The sequence below is a fragment of the Biomphalaria glabrata genome, chromosome 11 (assembly GCF_947242115.1).
Source record: "Biomphalaria glabrata chromosome 11, xgBioGlab47.1, whole genome shotgun sequence".
Classification (NCBI taxonomy): domain Eukaryota; kingdom Metazoa; phylum Mollusca; class Gastropoda; family Planorbidae; genus Biomphalaria; species Biomphalaria glabrata.
Window position 1 is genome coordinate 17,639,189 of NC_074721.1, and position 16,927 is coordinate 17,656,115.

A 16,927-nucleotide genomic window follows, 5' to 3' on the forward strand; every position below is an offset into this window, starting at 1 on the left:
GGGAAACATTCACATGTTCTTTTTCTGTACCACATCAGCCAAGCAGGTGACCATCATGAAAAAACGGCCCATGATGATCGATTTGCTATGAAAAACATTTTTGCATAAATGTAACGCAGATAATACCGAGGTCTGCTGTGATGTCTTTTCTAGAAATCAGATGCAGCCTTTTTATTTTAAAATGATGCTCACTACATTAGGCTTAAATCTGATCTGTCTTTAAAGCAATCCTCGGGAGTATATTTTCCTTGGTGTTAACCATAATATATGTTTTTAAAGTCATACTTGTATAATAATGCTATCGAATAGACGCAACGAAACATTTAGAAATGTTTACCTAGCACGTATAAACAAGGTTATAATGTATCACTTCAGTTATTTGCAAGTCAATAATAACACAGGACTTCAATTGATCTCTTTCAGTTACCACTGATTCAACGATAGAGTTATCTCTGGCCATGAGTACCATCAGTGCCACTCCTATATCAAATAGATCAACAGAGGGGAACAGCCTAGACCTAACAGACATGGTGTCTACAGTCACCTCTACAACAACATTTAAGGAATGGTCTGTTACAAAGACGTTAGAAAACGTATCCTTAGAGGAACATAACAGTGCCATTACAAATAATTCTGCAGTGGAAACTATACATACTACTAGCCTAAATGTATCAGTAACTGCAACAATTGGTCTGAACAGTGACACCATTAATGAATCATCTTCTCTACTTAACTTACAAGCAAGTCAATCAATGTTAGAGTTTTTCACTTTAAGCACCTTTGATAGCTTATTAGTTGGAAGTGAAATACAATCAACTGGCATGATGTTAAAACAGTCAACTGAAACAGCCACGAAAGATACCACAGTTATTATTTCAACAGAAACTATCAATAGCAGGCCCAGTTCACTGTTTAATGCTATAAGCACATTACCTGCACATGAGACAGTGACGAATGGATACACAGCTAAGGAAACGGCCATACCACCAAGTAGTACTTTTGTCATTGAAACGTCGACATTTAAGACATTCCAAAATAAAACAGAATTAGGAAGTGATGTGACACTGGTGCCAACAGTTAATAAAACAGAGTTAGGAAGTGATGTGACACTGGTGCCAACAGTTAATAAAACAGAGTTAGGAAGTGATGTGACACTGGTGCCAACAGTTAATAAAACAGAGTTAGGAAGTGATGTGACACTGGTGCCAACAGTTAATAAAACAGAGTTAGGAAGTGATGTGACACTGGTGCCAACAGTTACGTTGTATGCATCCATACAGGATACTATAACAATTAGCACGGAAGAATTAATATTAGAATCAATTATACAAACAGTAGGGAAACAGACAACAGCACTAAACAGTGAACTGAGCACTGAATCCCCCGTAGCATTCAACTATAGTACATCCTTTATTACCTTAGGGTCTAAATATGAACAATCGATATTGATACAAAGCACAAACATTCAATCAGTCAATCAAGATATAACATTGATTCCAAACCCATCAACACAACAACAACAGTTGATTCAATCGGTCAATCAATTGCTAACACAACCAACAAATGATCAACAATCGATTTTGTCTAATCAGGTAGTTGAACAACCAATTACAATTTCTGCAATGCAATCAACCGATGAACAAAATTCGTTTTCAATATATGACTCAATTAATCAACCGATAACATTGTCACCAACACAATCAACAGATAAACAACAAATGTTTTTGTCATATCATTCAGTAAGTTATCCAATAACAATAGGTCCAATTCAATCAACCTTTCAAAAACAAACATCATGGTTATTATCTGAGACAATGGATCAACAGATACACTCGACTCTCACTCAATCAAAAGAACCAAACCAAAAGTATACCGAGCTGCCAACTAAGTCTGTAGAAACTTTAATGACAAGTCTAAAATCGATGTTCTTGCAGGAATCATTAGATCATAACATATCAATTCTAAAATCTCAATCTATAGATCAACAAATAACAATTCTTCCATCTAACTCTTTAGATCAATCAATGACAACTCTACAACCATTTGACCAATACATTTCAGTTCTACCATCTCAGTCTTTAGATCAACAAGTAACAGTTCTACCATCTCAGTCTTTAGGTCAACAAATATCAGTTCTACCATCTCAGTCTTTAGATCAACAAATATCAGTTCTACCATCTCAGTCTTTAGATCAACAAATATCAGTTCTACCATCTCAGTCTTTAGATCAACAAGTGCCAGTTCTACCATCTCAGTCTTTAAGTCAACAAATATCAGTTCTACCATCTCAGTCTTTAAATCAACAAATATCAGTTCTACTATCTCAGTCTTTAGGTCAACAAATATCAGTTCTACCATCTATGTCTTTAGATCAACAATTAACAGCTCTACTATCTCAGTCTTTAGGTCAACAAATATCAGTTCTACCATCTCAGTCTTTAGGTCCAGAAACAACAGTTCTATCATCTCAGTCTTTAGATCAACAAATAACAATGTTACCATCCCAGTCTTTAGATCAACAAATATCAGTTCTACCATCTCAGTCTTTAGATCAATTAATATCAGTTCTACCATCTCAGTCATTAGATCAACAAATATCAGATCTACCATCTCAGTCTTTAGATCAACAAAAATCAGTTTTACCATCTCAGTCTTTAGATCAACAAATATCAGTTCTACCATCTCAGTCTTTAGATCAACTAATATCAGTTTTACCATCTCAGTCTTTAGATCAACTAATAACAGTTCTACCATCTCAGTCTTTAGATCAACTAATATCAGTTCTACCATCTCAGTCTTTAGATCAACTAATATCAGTTCTACCATCTCAGTCTTTAGATCAACTAATATCAGTTCTAACATCTCAGTCTTTAGATCAACTAATATCAGTTCTACCATCTCAGTCATTAGATCAACTAATGACAGTTCTACCATCTCAGTCTTTAGATCAACTAATAACAGTTCTACCATCTCAGTCTTTAGGTCAACAGATATCAGTTCTACCATCTCAGTCTTTAGGTCCAGAAACAACAGCTCTACCAACTCAGTCTTTAGATCAACTTATATCAGTTTTACCATCTCAATCTTTAGATCAACAATTAACAATCCTACCATCTCAGTCTTTACATCTACAAGTATCTGTTTTATCATCTCACTCTTTAGATCAACAAGTGTCAGTTCTACCATCTCAGTCTTTAGGTCAACAAATATCAGTTCTACCATCTCAGTATTTAGGTCAACAAATATCAGTTCTACCATCTCAGTCTTTAGATCAACAAATATCAGTTCTACCATCTCAGTCTTTAGGTCAACAAATATCAGTTCTACCATCTCAGTCTTTAGATCAACAAATATCAGTTCTACCGTCACAGTCTTTAGATCAACTAATAACAGTTCTACCATCTCAGTCTTTAGGTCAACAGATATCAGTTCAACTATCTCATTCCTTAGGTCAACTAATATCAGTTCTACCATCTCAGTCTTTAGATCAACAAGTTTCAGTTTTACCATCTCAGTCTTTAGATCAACAAATATCAGTTCTACCATCTCAGTCTTTAGATCAACTAGTAACAGCTCTACCATCTCAGTCTTTAGGTCAACAAATATCAGTTCTATCATCTCAGTCTTTAGGTCAACAAATATCAGTTCTACCATCTCAGTCTTTAGATCAACTAATAACAGTTCTACCATCTCAGTCTTTAAGTCAACAAATATCAGTTCTACCATCTCAGTCTTTAGATCAACAAATATCAGTTCTACTATCTCAGTCTTTAGGTCAACAAATATCAGTTCTATCATCTCAGTCTTTAGGTCAACAAATATCAGTTCTACCATCTCAGTCTTTAGATCAACTAATAACAGTTCTACCATCTCAGTCTTTAGGTCAACAGATATCAGTTCAACTATCTCATTCCTTAGGTCAACAAATATCAGTTCTACCATCTCAGTCTTTAGGTCAACAAATATCAGTTCTACCATCTCAGTCTTTAGGTCCAGAAACAACAGCTCTACCAACTCAGTCTTTAGATCAACTTATATCAGTTTTACCATCTCAATCTTTAGATCAACTTATATCAGTTTTACCATTTCAATCTTTAGATCAACAATTAACAATCCTACCATCTCAATCTTTACATCTACAAGTATCTGTTCTACCATCTCAGTCTTTAGATAAACAAATAACAGTTCTACCATCTCAGTCTTTACATCTACAAGTATCTGTTCTACCATCTCAGTCTTTAGATCAACAAATAACAGTTCTACCATCTCAGTCTTTAGGTCAACAAATATCAGTTCTACCATCTCAGTCTTTAGATCAACAAGTAACAATTCTGCCATCTCAGTCTTTAGATCAACAATTTACAATCCTACCATCTCAGTCTTTACATCTACAAGTATCTGTTCTACCATCTCAGTCTTTAGATCAACAAATAACAGTTCTATCATCTCAGTCTTTACATCTACAAGTATCTGTTCTACCATCTCAGTCTTTAGATCAACAAGTAACAGTTCTACCATCTCAGTCTTTACATCTACAAGTATCTGTTCTACCATCTCAGTCTTTAGATCAACAATTTACAATCCTACCATCTCAGTCTTTACATCTACAAGTATCTGTTCTACCATCTCAGTCTTTAGATCAACAAATAACAGTTCTACCATCTCAGTCTTTACATCTACAAGTATCTGTTCTACCATCCCAGTCTTTAGATCAACTAATATCAGTTCTACCGTCTCAGTCTTTAGATCAACTAATATCAGTTCTACCATCTCAGTCTTTAGATCAACTAATATCAGTTCTACCATCTCAGTCTTTAGATGAACTAATATCAGTTCTACCATCTCATTCTTTAGATCAACTAATAACAGTTTTACCATCTCAGTCTTTAGATCAACTAATATCAGTTTTACCATCTCAGTCTTTAGATCAACTAATATCAGTTTTACCATCTCAGTCTTTAGGTCAACAGATATCAGTTCAACTATCTCATTCCTTAGGTCAACAAATATCAGTTCTACCATCTCAGTCTTTACATCTACAAGTATCTGTTCTACCATCTCAGTCTTTAGATCAACAAGTAACAGTTCTAACATCTCAGTCTTTAAGTCAACAAATATCAGTTCTACCATCTCAGTCTTTAGGTCAACACATATCAGTTCTACCATCTCAGTCTTTAGGTCCAGAAACAACAGTTCTATCATTTCAGTCTTTAGATAAACTAATATCAGTTCTACCATCTCAGTCTTTACATCTACAAGTGTCAGTTCAACCATCCCAGTCTTTAGATCAAGAAATATCAGTTCTACCATCTCAGTCTTTAGATCAACTAATAACAGTTCTACCATCTCAGTCTTTAAGTCAACAAATATCAGTTCTACCATCTCAGTCTTTAGATCAACAAATATCAGTTCTACTATCTCAGTCTTTAGGTCAACAAATATCAGTTCTACCATCTCAGTCTTTAGATCAACTAATAACAGTTCTACCATCTCAGTCTTTAGGTCAACAGATATCAGTTCAACTATCTCATTCCTTAGGTCAACAAATATCAGTTCTACCATCTCAGTCTTTAGGTCAACAAATATCAGTTCTACCATCTCAGTCTTTAGGTCCAGAAACAACAGCTCTACCAACTCAGTCTTTAGATCAACTTATATCAGTTTTACCATCTCAATCTTTAGATCAACTTATATCAGTTTTACCATCTCAATCTTTAGATCAACAATTAACAATCCTACCATCTCAATCTTTACATCTACAAGTATCTGTTCTACCATCTCAGTCTTTAGATAAACAAATAACAGTTCTACCATCTCAGTCTTTACATCTACAAGTATCTGTTCTACCATCTCAGTCTTTAGATCAACAAATAACAGTTCTACCATCTCAGTCTTTAGGTCAACAAATATCAGTTCTACCATCTCAGTCTTTAGATCAACAAGTAACAATTCTGCCATCTCAGTCTTTAGATCAACAATTTACAATCCTACCATCTCAGTCTTTACATCTACAAGTATCTGTTCTACCATCTCAGTCTTTAGATCAACAAATAACAGTTCTATCATCTCAGTCTTTACATCTACAAGTATCTGTTCTACCATCTCAGTCTTTAGATCAACAAGTAACAGTTCTACCATCTCAGTCTTTACATCTACAAGTATCTGTTCTACCATCTCAGTCTTTAGATCAACAATTTACAATCCTACCATCTCAGTCTTTACATCTACAAGTATCTGTTCTACCATCTCAGTCTTTAGATCAACAAATAACAGTTCTACCATCTCAGTCTTTACATCTACAAGTATCTGTTCTACCATCTCAGTCTTTAGATCAACAAGTAACAGTTCTAACATCTCAGTCTTTAAGTCAACAAATATCAGTTCTACCATCTCAGTCTTTAGGTCAACACATATCAGTTCTACCATCTCAGTCTTTAGGTCCAGAAACAACAGTTCTATCATTTCAGTCTTTAGATAAACTAATATCAGTTCTACCATCTCAGTCTTTACATCTACAAGTGTCAGTTCAACCATCCCAGTCATTAGATCAAGAAATATCAGTTCTACCATCTCAGTCTTTAGATCAACTAATATCAGTTCTACCGTCTCAGTCTTTAGATCAACTAATATCAGTTCTACCATCTCAGTCTTTAGATCAACTAATATCAGTTCTACCATCTCAGTCTTTAGATGAACTAATATCAGTTCTACCATCTCATTCTTTAGATCAACTAATAACAGTTTTACCATCTCAGTCTTTAGATCAACTAATATCAGTTTTACCATCTCAGTCTTTAGATCAACTAATATCAGTTTTACCATCTCAGTCTTTAGGTCAACAGATATCAGTTCAACTATCTCATTCCTTAGGTCAACAAATATCAGTTCTACCATCTCAGTCTTTAGGTCAACACATATCAGTTCTACCATCTCAGTCTTTAGGTCCAGAAACAACAGTTCTATCATCTCAGTCTTTAGATAAACTAATATCAGTTCTACCATCTCAGTCTTTACATCTACAAGTGTCAGTTCAACCATCCCAGTCTTTAGATCAAGAAATATCAGTTCTACCATCTCAGTCTTTAGATCAACTAATAACAGTTCTACCATCTCAGTCTTTAAGTCAACAAATATCAGTTCTACCATCTCAGTCTTTAGATCAACAAATATCAGTTCTACTATCTCAGTCTTTAGGTCAACAAATATCAGTTCTACCATCTCAGTCTTTAGATCAACTAATAACAGTTCTACCATCTCAGTCTTTAGGTCAACAGATATCAGTTCAACTATCTCATTCCTTAGGTCAACAAATATCAGTTCTACCATCTCAGTCTTTACATCTACAAGTATCTGTTTTATCATCTCAGTCTTTAGATCAACAAGTAACAGTTCTACCATCTCAGTCTTTGGGTCAAGAAACAATATTTCTATTATCACAGTCTTTAGATCAACAAATATCAGTTCTACCATCTCAGTCTTTAAGTCAACAAATATCAGTTCTACCATCTCAGTCTTTAGATCAACTAATATCAGTTCTACTATCTCAGTCTTTAGGTCAAGAAACAATATTTCTACCATCTCAGTCTTTAGATCAACTAATATCAGTTCTACCATCTCAGTCTTTGGGTCAAGAAACAATATTTCTATCATCTCAGTCTTTAGATCAACTAATATCAGTTCTGCCATCTCAGTCTTTAGATCTACAAATATCAGTTCTATCATCTCAGTCTTTAGATCAACTAATATCAGTTCTACCATCTCAGTCTTTAGATCAAGAAACAATATTTCTACCATCTCAGTCTTTAGATCAACTAATATCAGTTCTACCATCTCAGTCTTTGGGTCAAGAAACAATATTTCTATCATCTCAGTCTTTAGATCAACTAATATCAGTTCTGCCATCTCAGTCTTTAGATCTACAAATATCAGTTCTTTCACCTCAGTCTTTAGATCAACGAACAACACCTTTATCAATTGAATCACTGTTTTCTTCAGAATATTCTATAAGTACTTTAATAGATATGCAATCATCTTTGATACACCTTCAATCATTACAAGAAATTATATTTTTAATGAACTTTAAATCATCAGATGGAACGGAATCATTAGAAAACCTACGATCATTTTCAACAGATCTGCGATCAATACATTATTCGCCATCCTTAATAAGCCAGCAATTATCGCAAGCAATGACAACTTTGATAGAGGCGCAATCATTCCAATCAATAACATCATCATTACAAGCAATGTCATCTTTAGCAAGTCTAAAATCATCATACGCACTGACATCTACAGTCGGTATAAAATCTGTACATGTTGTATTATCTTCAATAGACTTGCAATCATTCCCAGCAATTATGTCGTCAGTTGGCACCAATTCATTACTGACTCTAGAGTCTTTAATAGAAATGCAAACATCACAAGCTATGACATCTAAAATCGATCTGAATTTATCACAAACAACAACTGATTTAATATACCTGACATCATTACAAACACAGACATCTTTAATAGACCTTCAATCATCACAAGAACTGAGTACTTTAAAAGAACAAGCAAAGACATCGTTTATTGACTATCAATCGTTACAAAGAATAACATCTTCATTACCATCGCACTCTTTACAACCAATGACATTTTTATCTGACCTGCAATCTTCACAAGCAATGACATCTTCTATTGACTATCAATCTTCACAAGCAACAACAACTTCAATAGAATCGATTTCTTTAAAACCAATAACATCTTTATCCTACCTGCAATCTTCACAAGCAATGACATCTTTTATTGACTATCAATCGCCACTAGCAATAACATCTTCAATAGAATTACACTCTTTACAACCAGTGGCATCAATATCTGACCTGCAGTTGTCTCAAGCAATGATATCTTCTATTGACTATCAATCGTCACAATCAATAACATCTTCAATAGTATTGCCCTCTTTACAACTAATGACATTTTTATCTGACCTGCAATCTTCACAAGCAATGACATCTTTTATTGACCATCAATCGTCACAAGCAATAACATCTTCAATAGCATTGCAATCTTTACAAGCAATAACATCTTTTTGTGACCTGCAATCTTCACAAGCATTGACATCTTCTATTGACTATCAATCGTCACAAGCAATAACATCTTCAATAGAATTGCAATCTTTACAACCAATGACATCTTTATCTGGACTCCAATCTTCAAAAGCAATGACATCTTTTATTGACCATCAATCGTCACAAGCAATAACATCTTTATGTGACCTGCAATCTTCACAAGCATTGACATCTTCTATTGACTATCAATCGTCACAAGAAATAACATCTTCAATAGAATTGCAATCTTTACAACCAATGACATTTTTATCTGGACTCCAATCTTCACAAGCAATGACATCTTTTATTGACCATCAATCTTCACAAGCAATAACATCTTCAATAGCATTGCAATCTTCACAAACAATAACATCTTTATGTGACCTGCAATCTTCACAAGCATTGACATCTTCTATTGACTATCAAACGTCACAGCTAATTACATCTTCAATAAATAATCAATTTACAAAATTAATTACATCTTTAATAGGTCTGCAATCCTCACAATCAATGACATCTGTAAATGACATGATGTCTTCACAAGTAATGACATCTATAACAGATATGCAATCATCACAAGAAATAGACTTGCAATCCTTACATGACATGACAACTTTAATATCCGTGCAAACTTTAGAAACAATACTATTTTCAAAAGAATTGCAATCTTTAGAGGCCATAACATCTTCAATAAATAAACAATCTTTAGAGGCAATAACATCTTCAATAAATAAACAATCTTTAGAGGCAATAACATCTTCAATAAATAAGCAATCTTCACAGGCAATGACATCTTTAACAGACCTGCAATCATCAATATTTATGGCATTTTTAACGAGTCTGGAATCTTCACAAGGAATGACATCTTTAAACGATCTGCAATCTTCACAAGCAATGACGTCTTTTATTGACCATCAATCTTCACTTGCAATGACATCTTTAATAGGTCTGCAATCTTCACAAGAAATATCATCTTTTATCGACGTGCAATCTTTACAACCAATGACATCATTAATAAATCAGCCATCTACACAACTAATGACATCTTTAATAAACGTACAATCGTCAAAACCAATGACATCTTTAATAGATCAACAATTTTCACAATCAGAAACATCTTCAATAAACACGAAATCATCAAAAGAGTTGACATCTTCAATAGATCTTCCATCCTTACAAGAAATAACATCTTTAATAGACGTACACTCGTCAAAAATAACAACATTTTCAAAAGAGTTTCAATCTTTACAGCCAATGATTTCTTCAATAAGTCAGCAATCTACGCAAGCAATAACATCTTTAATAGGTCTGCAATCATCACAAGCAATGACATTAGACTTGCAATCTTTAGAAGCAATGACATCATCAATAAACCTTCAATTGTCACAAACAATGATATCTTTAATAGACCTGCAATCTTCACAAGAAATATCATCATTTGTAAATCAACAATCAACACAAGCCTCATTTTTGCCGACTCCCTTGATTTCTTCAGATGTTCTGCTACCTTTACAGACTTCTTTAATGTTTGTCTCATCCCTAGATTCAACAAGTATATCTGTAGCATCATTAGGCCACTACACATCTTTAGCAGCAACGTCTTTAATAACGCAGTCAACAACTCAAGTTTCTACTTTGATATTTTTATCATCAACTGCAACAACCAACCATCTTACTACCGCATCAATCACTCAGCCCACTACTGCATCAACTTCAGATACAACCAGTGCACCAGCCACCCAACCAAATACCGCATCCACCACTCAGCCCACTACTTCACCAACTTCAGATACAACCAGTGCACCAACCACCCAACTAACTACCGCATTAACCACTCAGCCCACAACTGCATCAACTTTAAATACAACCAGTGCACCAACCACCCAACCAACTACCGCATCAACCACTCAGCCCACTAATGCATCAACTTCAGATACAACCAGTGCACCAACCACCCAACCAACTACCCCATCAACCACTCAGCCCACTACTGCATCAACTTCAGATACAACCAGTGCACCAACCACTCAATCAACTACCGCAACAACCACTCAGCCCACTACTGCATCAACCTCAGATACAACCAGTGCACCAACCACCCAACCAACATTTATTACGACAACTCAGTCAACAACACAAACTTCATCACAGCAAACAACATCCACTTCTGCTAAATTAACAACCCAGTCAGCAGCCACACTATCAACAACCCAGTTATCTACGACAATAATAACTTCGACCACTGAAGTCATTACCTCGGGTAAGTTAACAAATTTTGTTATTTGTATTTTGTTGAAGCCATATGTAAGTAGCTATTTACATTTGTAGAGAAGATCTTCTTTGGTCTTTTCATGTATCGCTCTCTCAAACTAAAGCCATTGACATAAACATTACTAAACCAGTGACAAGCAAAAACAAAACATAAGTATAAAACTTTGATTTTTTGTGTATTTTAGTGATGAAACTGCAGATATCTCAGGCACCTAGCAGGTGTCTTTGAGCGTTTGGTTTGGTGATTGCGATTGTATTCGACTTCATTGGTTTAGTTCCTGTGGTTCAGAGAGACGCACTGCATGTGTCTAATGTCATTGTACAGTCTAGACATGGACAAACTACTCGACCAAGGCTGCCACGTGATGGCTAGTATTCTTTTTCCGTAACTGTCCCTAGCGATAGCGTTGGTGCTAAATTTACCTCTTTGTGTCTTACACGAATCCATTTGAGCATTAAGTCTCAACATTGAGATCTTTGACTGTTCGGTGGTTCTTAGAAACCAGACAAACTGCACTTGTGTTGTAAATGCCTCCTCCTCTTGTGTTTCTGATTTGTCTTTTCATTGTTGTCAATTATTCAGTTTTTCTTGAACCAGTTTCCCTGATGGTGCAGTCTTTCTAAACTGAACATAGTGGCCGCTCAACAGCACATCAGCAGCCACAATTCCGGTAAGGGAGTATTGCAAGCTTGTGCATCACGACGAAAAGCAATTCATTAGTAAAGTTATTGACAGTTTCGGCAACCACAGTCAACGTTTGCAGTTTTTGTTTGATTGAAGCTAGGGAAGCACGAGCCTGACGGATAAAGTTAACAATTTGTACAGTAAATACTTTGTTCACGTGTTTAGTTACCAATTTTTTTCTTTCATGAAAAAGAAGTATTTACAGTGCACTTAATATCGATTAGGTATGAAGGCTCAAGTGGGTGGGGGGCGTTCTTTACTTTAAAATAAAACAAAAATGTTGAGTTTACGACTTATAAAAAAGCCAAAGGTGGCAGCTTGCACCCCCCCCCCTTGCAAAAAATCCTGAGGGCGCCCATGGTCTTTAGATAAAGTGTTAGAAAACGATGCGCAAAATGTTCCTGAATATAAATGTATTAAGGTCTGGTATATATAATGCCTATATGCGGAAATACACGAAGATGTTTAAAATCAATATTTTCTCGTTCTCTAGCCCAAGCTAATTTTTTTTGTCCTTTATACTTTCAAAAATTATAACGTTAAGGCTGGATAAATACCTCCCAGCTAGAAAACTAGTGGGTGGTTAGAAATGCAGAAGACGTATCCAGATGCAGTCTTTTATGCATCATGACACTAGACTATCTGATAAAGCTGGCCTCTCCACCAAACCGACAAAACATTCAACGTTTTCATACCCTTCCCCCTTTGTGTCGCCCAACGATCCCAGGCATACGCTTGAAACTAGTAGACCCTAACACCACAATGCTAACTTATTCATCTAACGACATTCAAATTCTAGCATTGGAGACCATTAATGCCTTCAAGCCCAGTGCTATTTTTGTATATACTGATGGGTCGGCATGGATAAATTCTGGAAGAGCAGGCTATGGAGCCTACATCGACTTTCTTAGCTCTTACTCAGTAAAAATCTTTTGACCATGTGGTAGTGTTTGCAGATTTGATGGAGCAGTCTGTGAAGCCTTAAATGTCATTGACTCTCAACTCGGCGAGGGACATTTGAGGGCAACACAGATTGTTGTGGTTACTGACTCAATATCTGTACTACAGGCTTTGCAAAGCCCTGGACCATGGCCTCCCAATAATGAAACTGTTATTATGGCTTCACACTACATAGAGCAGCGCTATGGCACCCCTGTAATAATGCAGTGGGTACCGAGTCACATATGTGTGACTGGCAACACTATTGCAGACTCCTTAGACCACCCGGGAGTGCAAATTCCACGCACTGAACAGACTGTAAATTTTTACCATGCTCTGGCTATAATTTAAAAAAAAACAGAAATGGAAAAGTGGTTTGAGAGCTGGGACAAGTTCCAAAAAGCCCGTGGAGTTTGGGAGCGCATGAGGCGCCCTGGCTGCACTTCCCCGTGGTGGAGGCTGTCCTGGCCTGAGCAAGCTATTATAGCACAGTGCAGGATATGACACTGTCCTGTTGGCTCATATTTCTCACCGCCCCCACTGCGGGGAAGAAGAGGAGACCGTGCCTCATATTCTGCTTAACTGCCCCAGATTAGTTGATCTCCGCCTCGACAGGTCTGAGAAACCAAAATTCTCGACCTGTATGTTGACGTGTATGCATAACACAAGACAGCAGGTTTTCTGTCCAGGGCTTTAGCAAGAGAGGAGTTAAGCCTCTCAAGCCCTCACTCTCCACCTCTCAAGCCCTCACTCTCCAGTGGAGTTGGATGATGCTGATGAACGTTAAGACTAGAGTTTCTCCAGTGTGGCCAATTCTTTTCTCAGCGATATTCATCAATTGTCATTTTTTTAGGATTCGTTACATCCCTTTTTGAGTCCAGGTTCTAACCAGGTTCCATGAAGTTATAAGTTGAACAGAGGTATTATAAAAATCCAATTTCTACTTTATGAATCTAAAAATGGTCTATGTCCATATGGCCATAGAGTTTTACTTTATGGTGTACTAACCCTGTCTCTAATCTCTTCGTTTGTGATGTGGTATTTAAATGTGATACCTAGGCTCTTTCTGTAGCATCTTAATCTCATTGCTAGGATTTTCCTCTCTAGCTCTGCAGTCAGCATCCAAGATTCACAAGCATATAAAAATATAGCCAGGACCAGAGAGCGTATTAGTCTGATTTTGGTGTCTTGGGCTATGCCTTTCTCTTTCTTTGAAGCTTACACTTGCATACATCTTTTTCTACTTCTATTTGTTTACTCAACTCCTAATCTAATTGAATACAAAGAAACATTTTAGTCGAGTGCGATATTCCATTCTAAAGGCGTATTCAGTTTCTTTGACATCTTTAAGAACAATTTTATTGATAAAAAAAGTGTAAGCCTAATTTAGTTTTAACAAATTCAGAAATTCAGATAAATTATAACAATTAAACCAGAGTTTTCACAACTTGGTAAATAAGCAATTTTTGTCCAAATATAAACATAGACTGTTTAATTTCTAGGAAAATCGTTTGAGCCGTTTTCGAGATTCCCGTCAAGTTTTTCTTTCTACTTATGATGAGATTTCAAGAAGAAGGAGGCATTGGCACAAAGTCACTGAACTCTTGGGGAAAATGTGCTCATTAAAAACAGCTATGTCGCTGACTTATCCTTAGCAGAAGATCAAAACTAACAAATATTATGTTAAGTTGAAGAACTTTTATCATTTATACTATTATACACGCATCATTCTTTGTTGCAGGATTCTTGGGCTAAACCATTCTATGATCGAGTACAATTCCATCAAAGAGTTTGATGTCCTTAAAACGGGCGTTTTCAAATTGAAATAATATATTCAAAATTATAATTCATACAATTAAATATCCATTTTTTTGGTCTCTTCAGAGCTTTATTCGTATGGTGACTCTGCATTGGATGACTTTTTGACTGCTGCTGGCTGGAACACGTACAGTAAGACCATATATTTCAGCACTGGAATTCCTTTTGGATCTAAATCTCATCAATATCTGCATGTAAATATCCATTTGTACTCTAAACCTTCCTTTTTTTTTTTGAGTTGATTTTGAATATTTCCCGATGAACTAAACAATGTCAATATTGTTTTCACAATAACTCAATGTTGATCTTCGCGTCCAATCTCTTTTATTACCACCAGGCTTTTGTTTATTTGCTTTCAGTCATACAAGTGTAATGCTTCCTCTATTGCAGATGCTCAGACCGGGCTGAAAAAACTAGAAATAGTTGTATCCTGTGTACAGAATAACGGAAGTGTTGATGAACTATCTTTTTCAAATTGTAAATAATACTATTTCTCTCCTTATCACTGCCGAATCAAATGTTTAATCTCTCCGTTTGTATCAACAAGTTATTTAAAAGATTATATGACTTCAACTGATCTAAAGCGAATGGGTTACTAGCTAGCTGTAACAAAAGAGATACTTAGATCAACCGACATGCACTGAGACATTGTTAAATTTACAGCTCAATTCTTTTTGACTTAGTTGGCAACTGTAAAGCGTCCTTGACCTTATTTAGTTCAGCGTGAAAATCTCTAATATTGGCATTTGAAAAAAGAAAAACAAAACGTTATTCTTTAGCGCTAAACATTGCGAAACGAAATATATACCTTTAAAAAAACAAAGCTTATCCTTTCTTTATTATTGTACACTAGCTAGTCACACACATGGCATGCATAAGTTGGGTCTATACTGCAGATAGGCTTGCTTCTTCTCTCAACTTTTTGTTGGCTCTGCGTTCTTTCATGCTGGTCACTCTCCTTGCCTTGTATCTTGAAACACCAGAAAGGTGTCAAAGTAAAGTTGTTGTTTTTTTGCCACATATGACAATCTCCGCATTGCTTTAAAACAGTTATATTCTTACTTTATAACTTATGCTATACTTTTAACGAAAGCCCTTTAAAAGATTTGTTCCTTTAATTTCAGATTATGTTCAATGGCGCCATCACTTTTGGTGAACCTCGAAACGCCTTTTACCCTGACCTGGCCTCGTCGTATTCCAGAGGTCAAAACATCTTCGCCCCGTTTTGGACATACATGGATCCGTTAGATGGCAGCCAGAAAGTGTTTTACCATCTGTATGAACGCACGAGAACTTCAGGAGCATCGTCAAGTGTAGAGAGCGTTCTGAATAGAGCAACTTTAGATGTATGTCATGATACATTATATCTAATCTATATGATTGAATGTAAGGCGTATGTGTGTATGTATGTATGTATGTATGTATGTATGTATGTTGTATGATGCTTGCACTCCATCATCTACATACAGTGGCAAGACCGAACAAACAGAGATGTCCTTGCGAACGCCGGTATGGACAGTACAGAGGGACTTTTATGGTCCGACAGTTAAGCTGGGCAAGGGCAAGGCACGTTTCCTGTATGGGGGAAGAACGTATGCCAAAGGCAGTTTTTTTTTTTTGTGAGCTAAAAGGCGGTCGACATAACAGCTTAACAGACATAACAGACCAGCTTAGGCGCCAATTTGCCTTGGCTGACAGAAGAGAGTATCTGGTTGCATGCGGCCTCAGAACGAGACAGCTGGAGGTCACTCACAAAGGCCGCGCGATACAAATTTGAGACCGAAAGAAAATCTGCTGTCGGTGACAGACGCAGACGGCGAAAAAAAATCCAAATCGACCACCTGCGGACAGTAGTTATGTTATACTTGCCTTGGATGTGGCTAAATATGTAGGTCACTGCTGGGGCTGCGCATCCACGGAAAATAATGCATTCACCACTAATCTTCGGACTCGAGGTCAAGTCTTATTATTATTATTAAGATAGTCAATTGCCAATTAAAACAGCAAACACTACTTTTAGTTCATAGCCAACAAGGAACATAGAAAATAGTGTTATGGACATTTTTCTCAAAGTGATCCAAATATGACGACCACTTTCTTGATTTGACAATATGATTCTTAA

The 16,927-nt window shown here is 36.1% G+C and overlaps 1 protein-coding gene across 1 annotated transcript in view; it reads left to right on the forward strand.

Moving 5' to 3' along the window:
- Positions 1 to 16,927, forward strand: part of LOC106067895 (uncharacterized) — a 98,921-nt gene that overhangs the window by 6,074 nt on the left and 75,920 nt on the right. Inside the window, exons 3-5 of the mRNA XM_056004358.1 lie at positions 424 to 11,352; positions 14,872 to 14,999; positions 15,930 to 16,151. Of these exons, the coding sequence (XP_055860333.1) occupies positions 424 to 11,352; positions 14,872 to 14,999; positions 15,930 to 16,151 (11,279 nt within the window). The remainder of the gene's footprint in view (positions 1 to 423; positions 11,353 to 14,871; positions 15,000 to 15,929; positions 16,152 to 16,927) is intronic.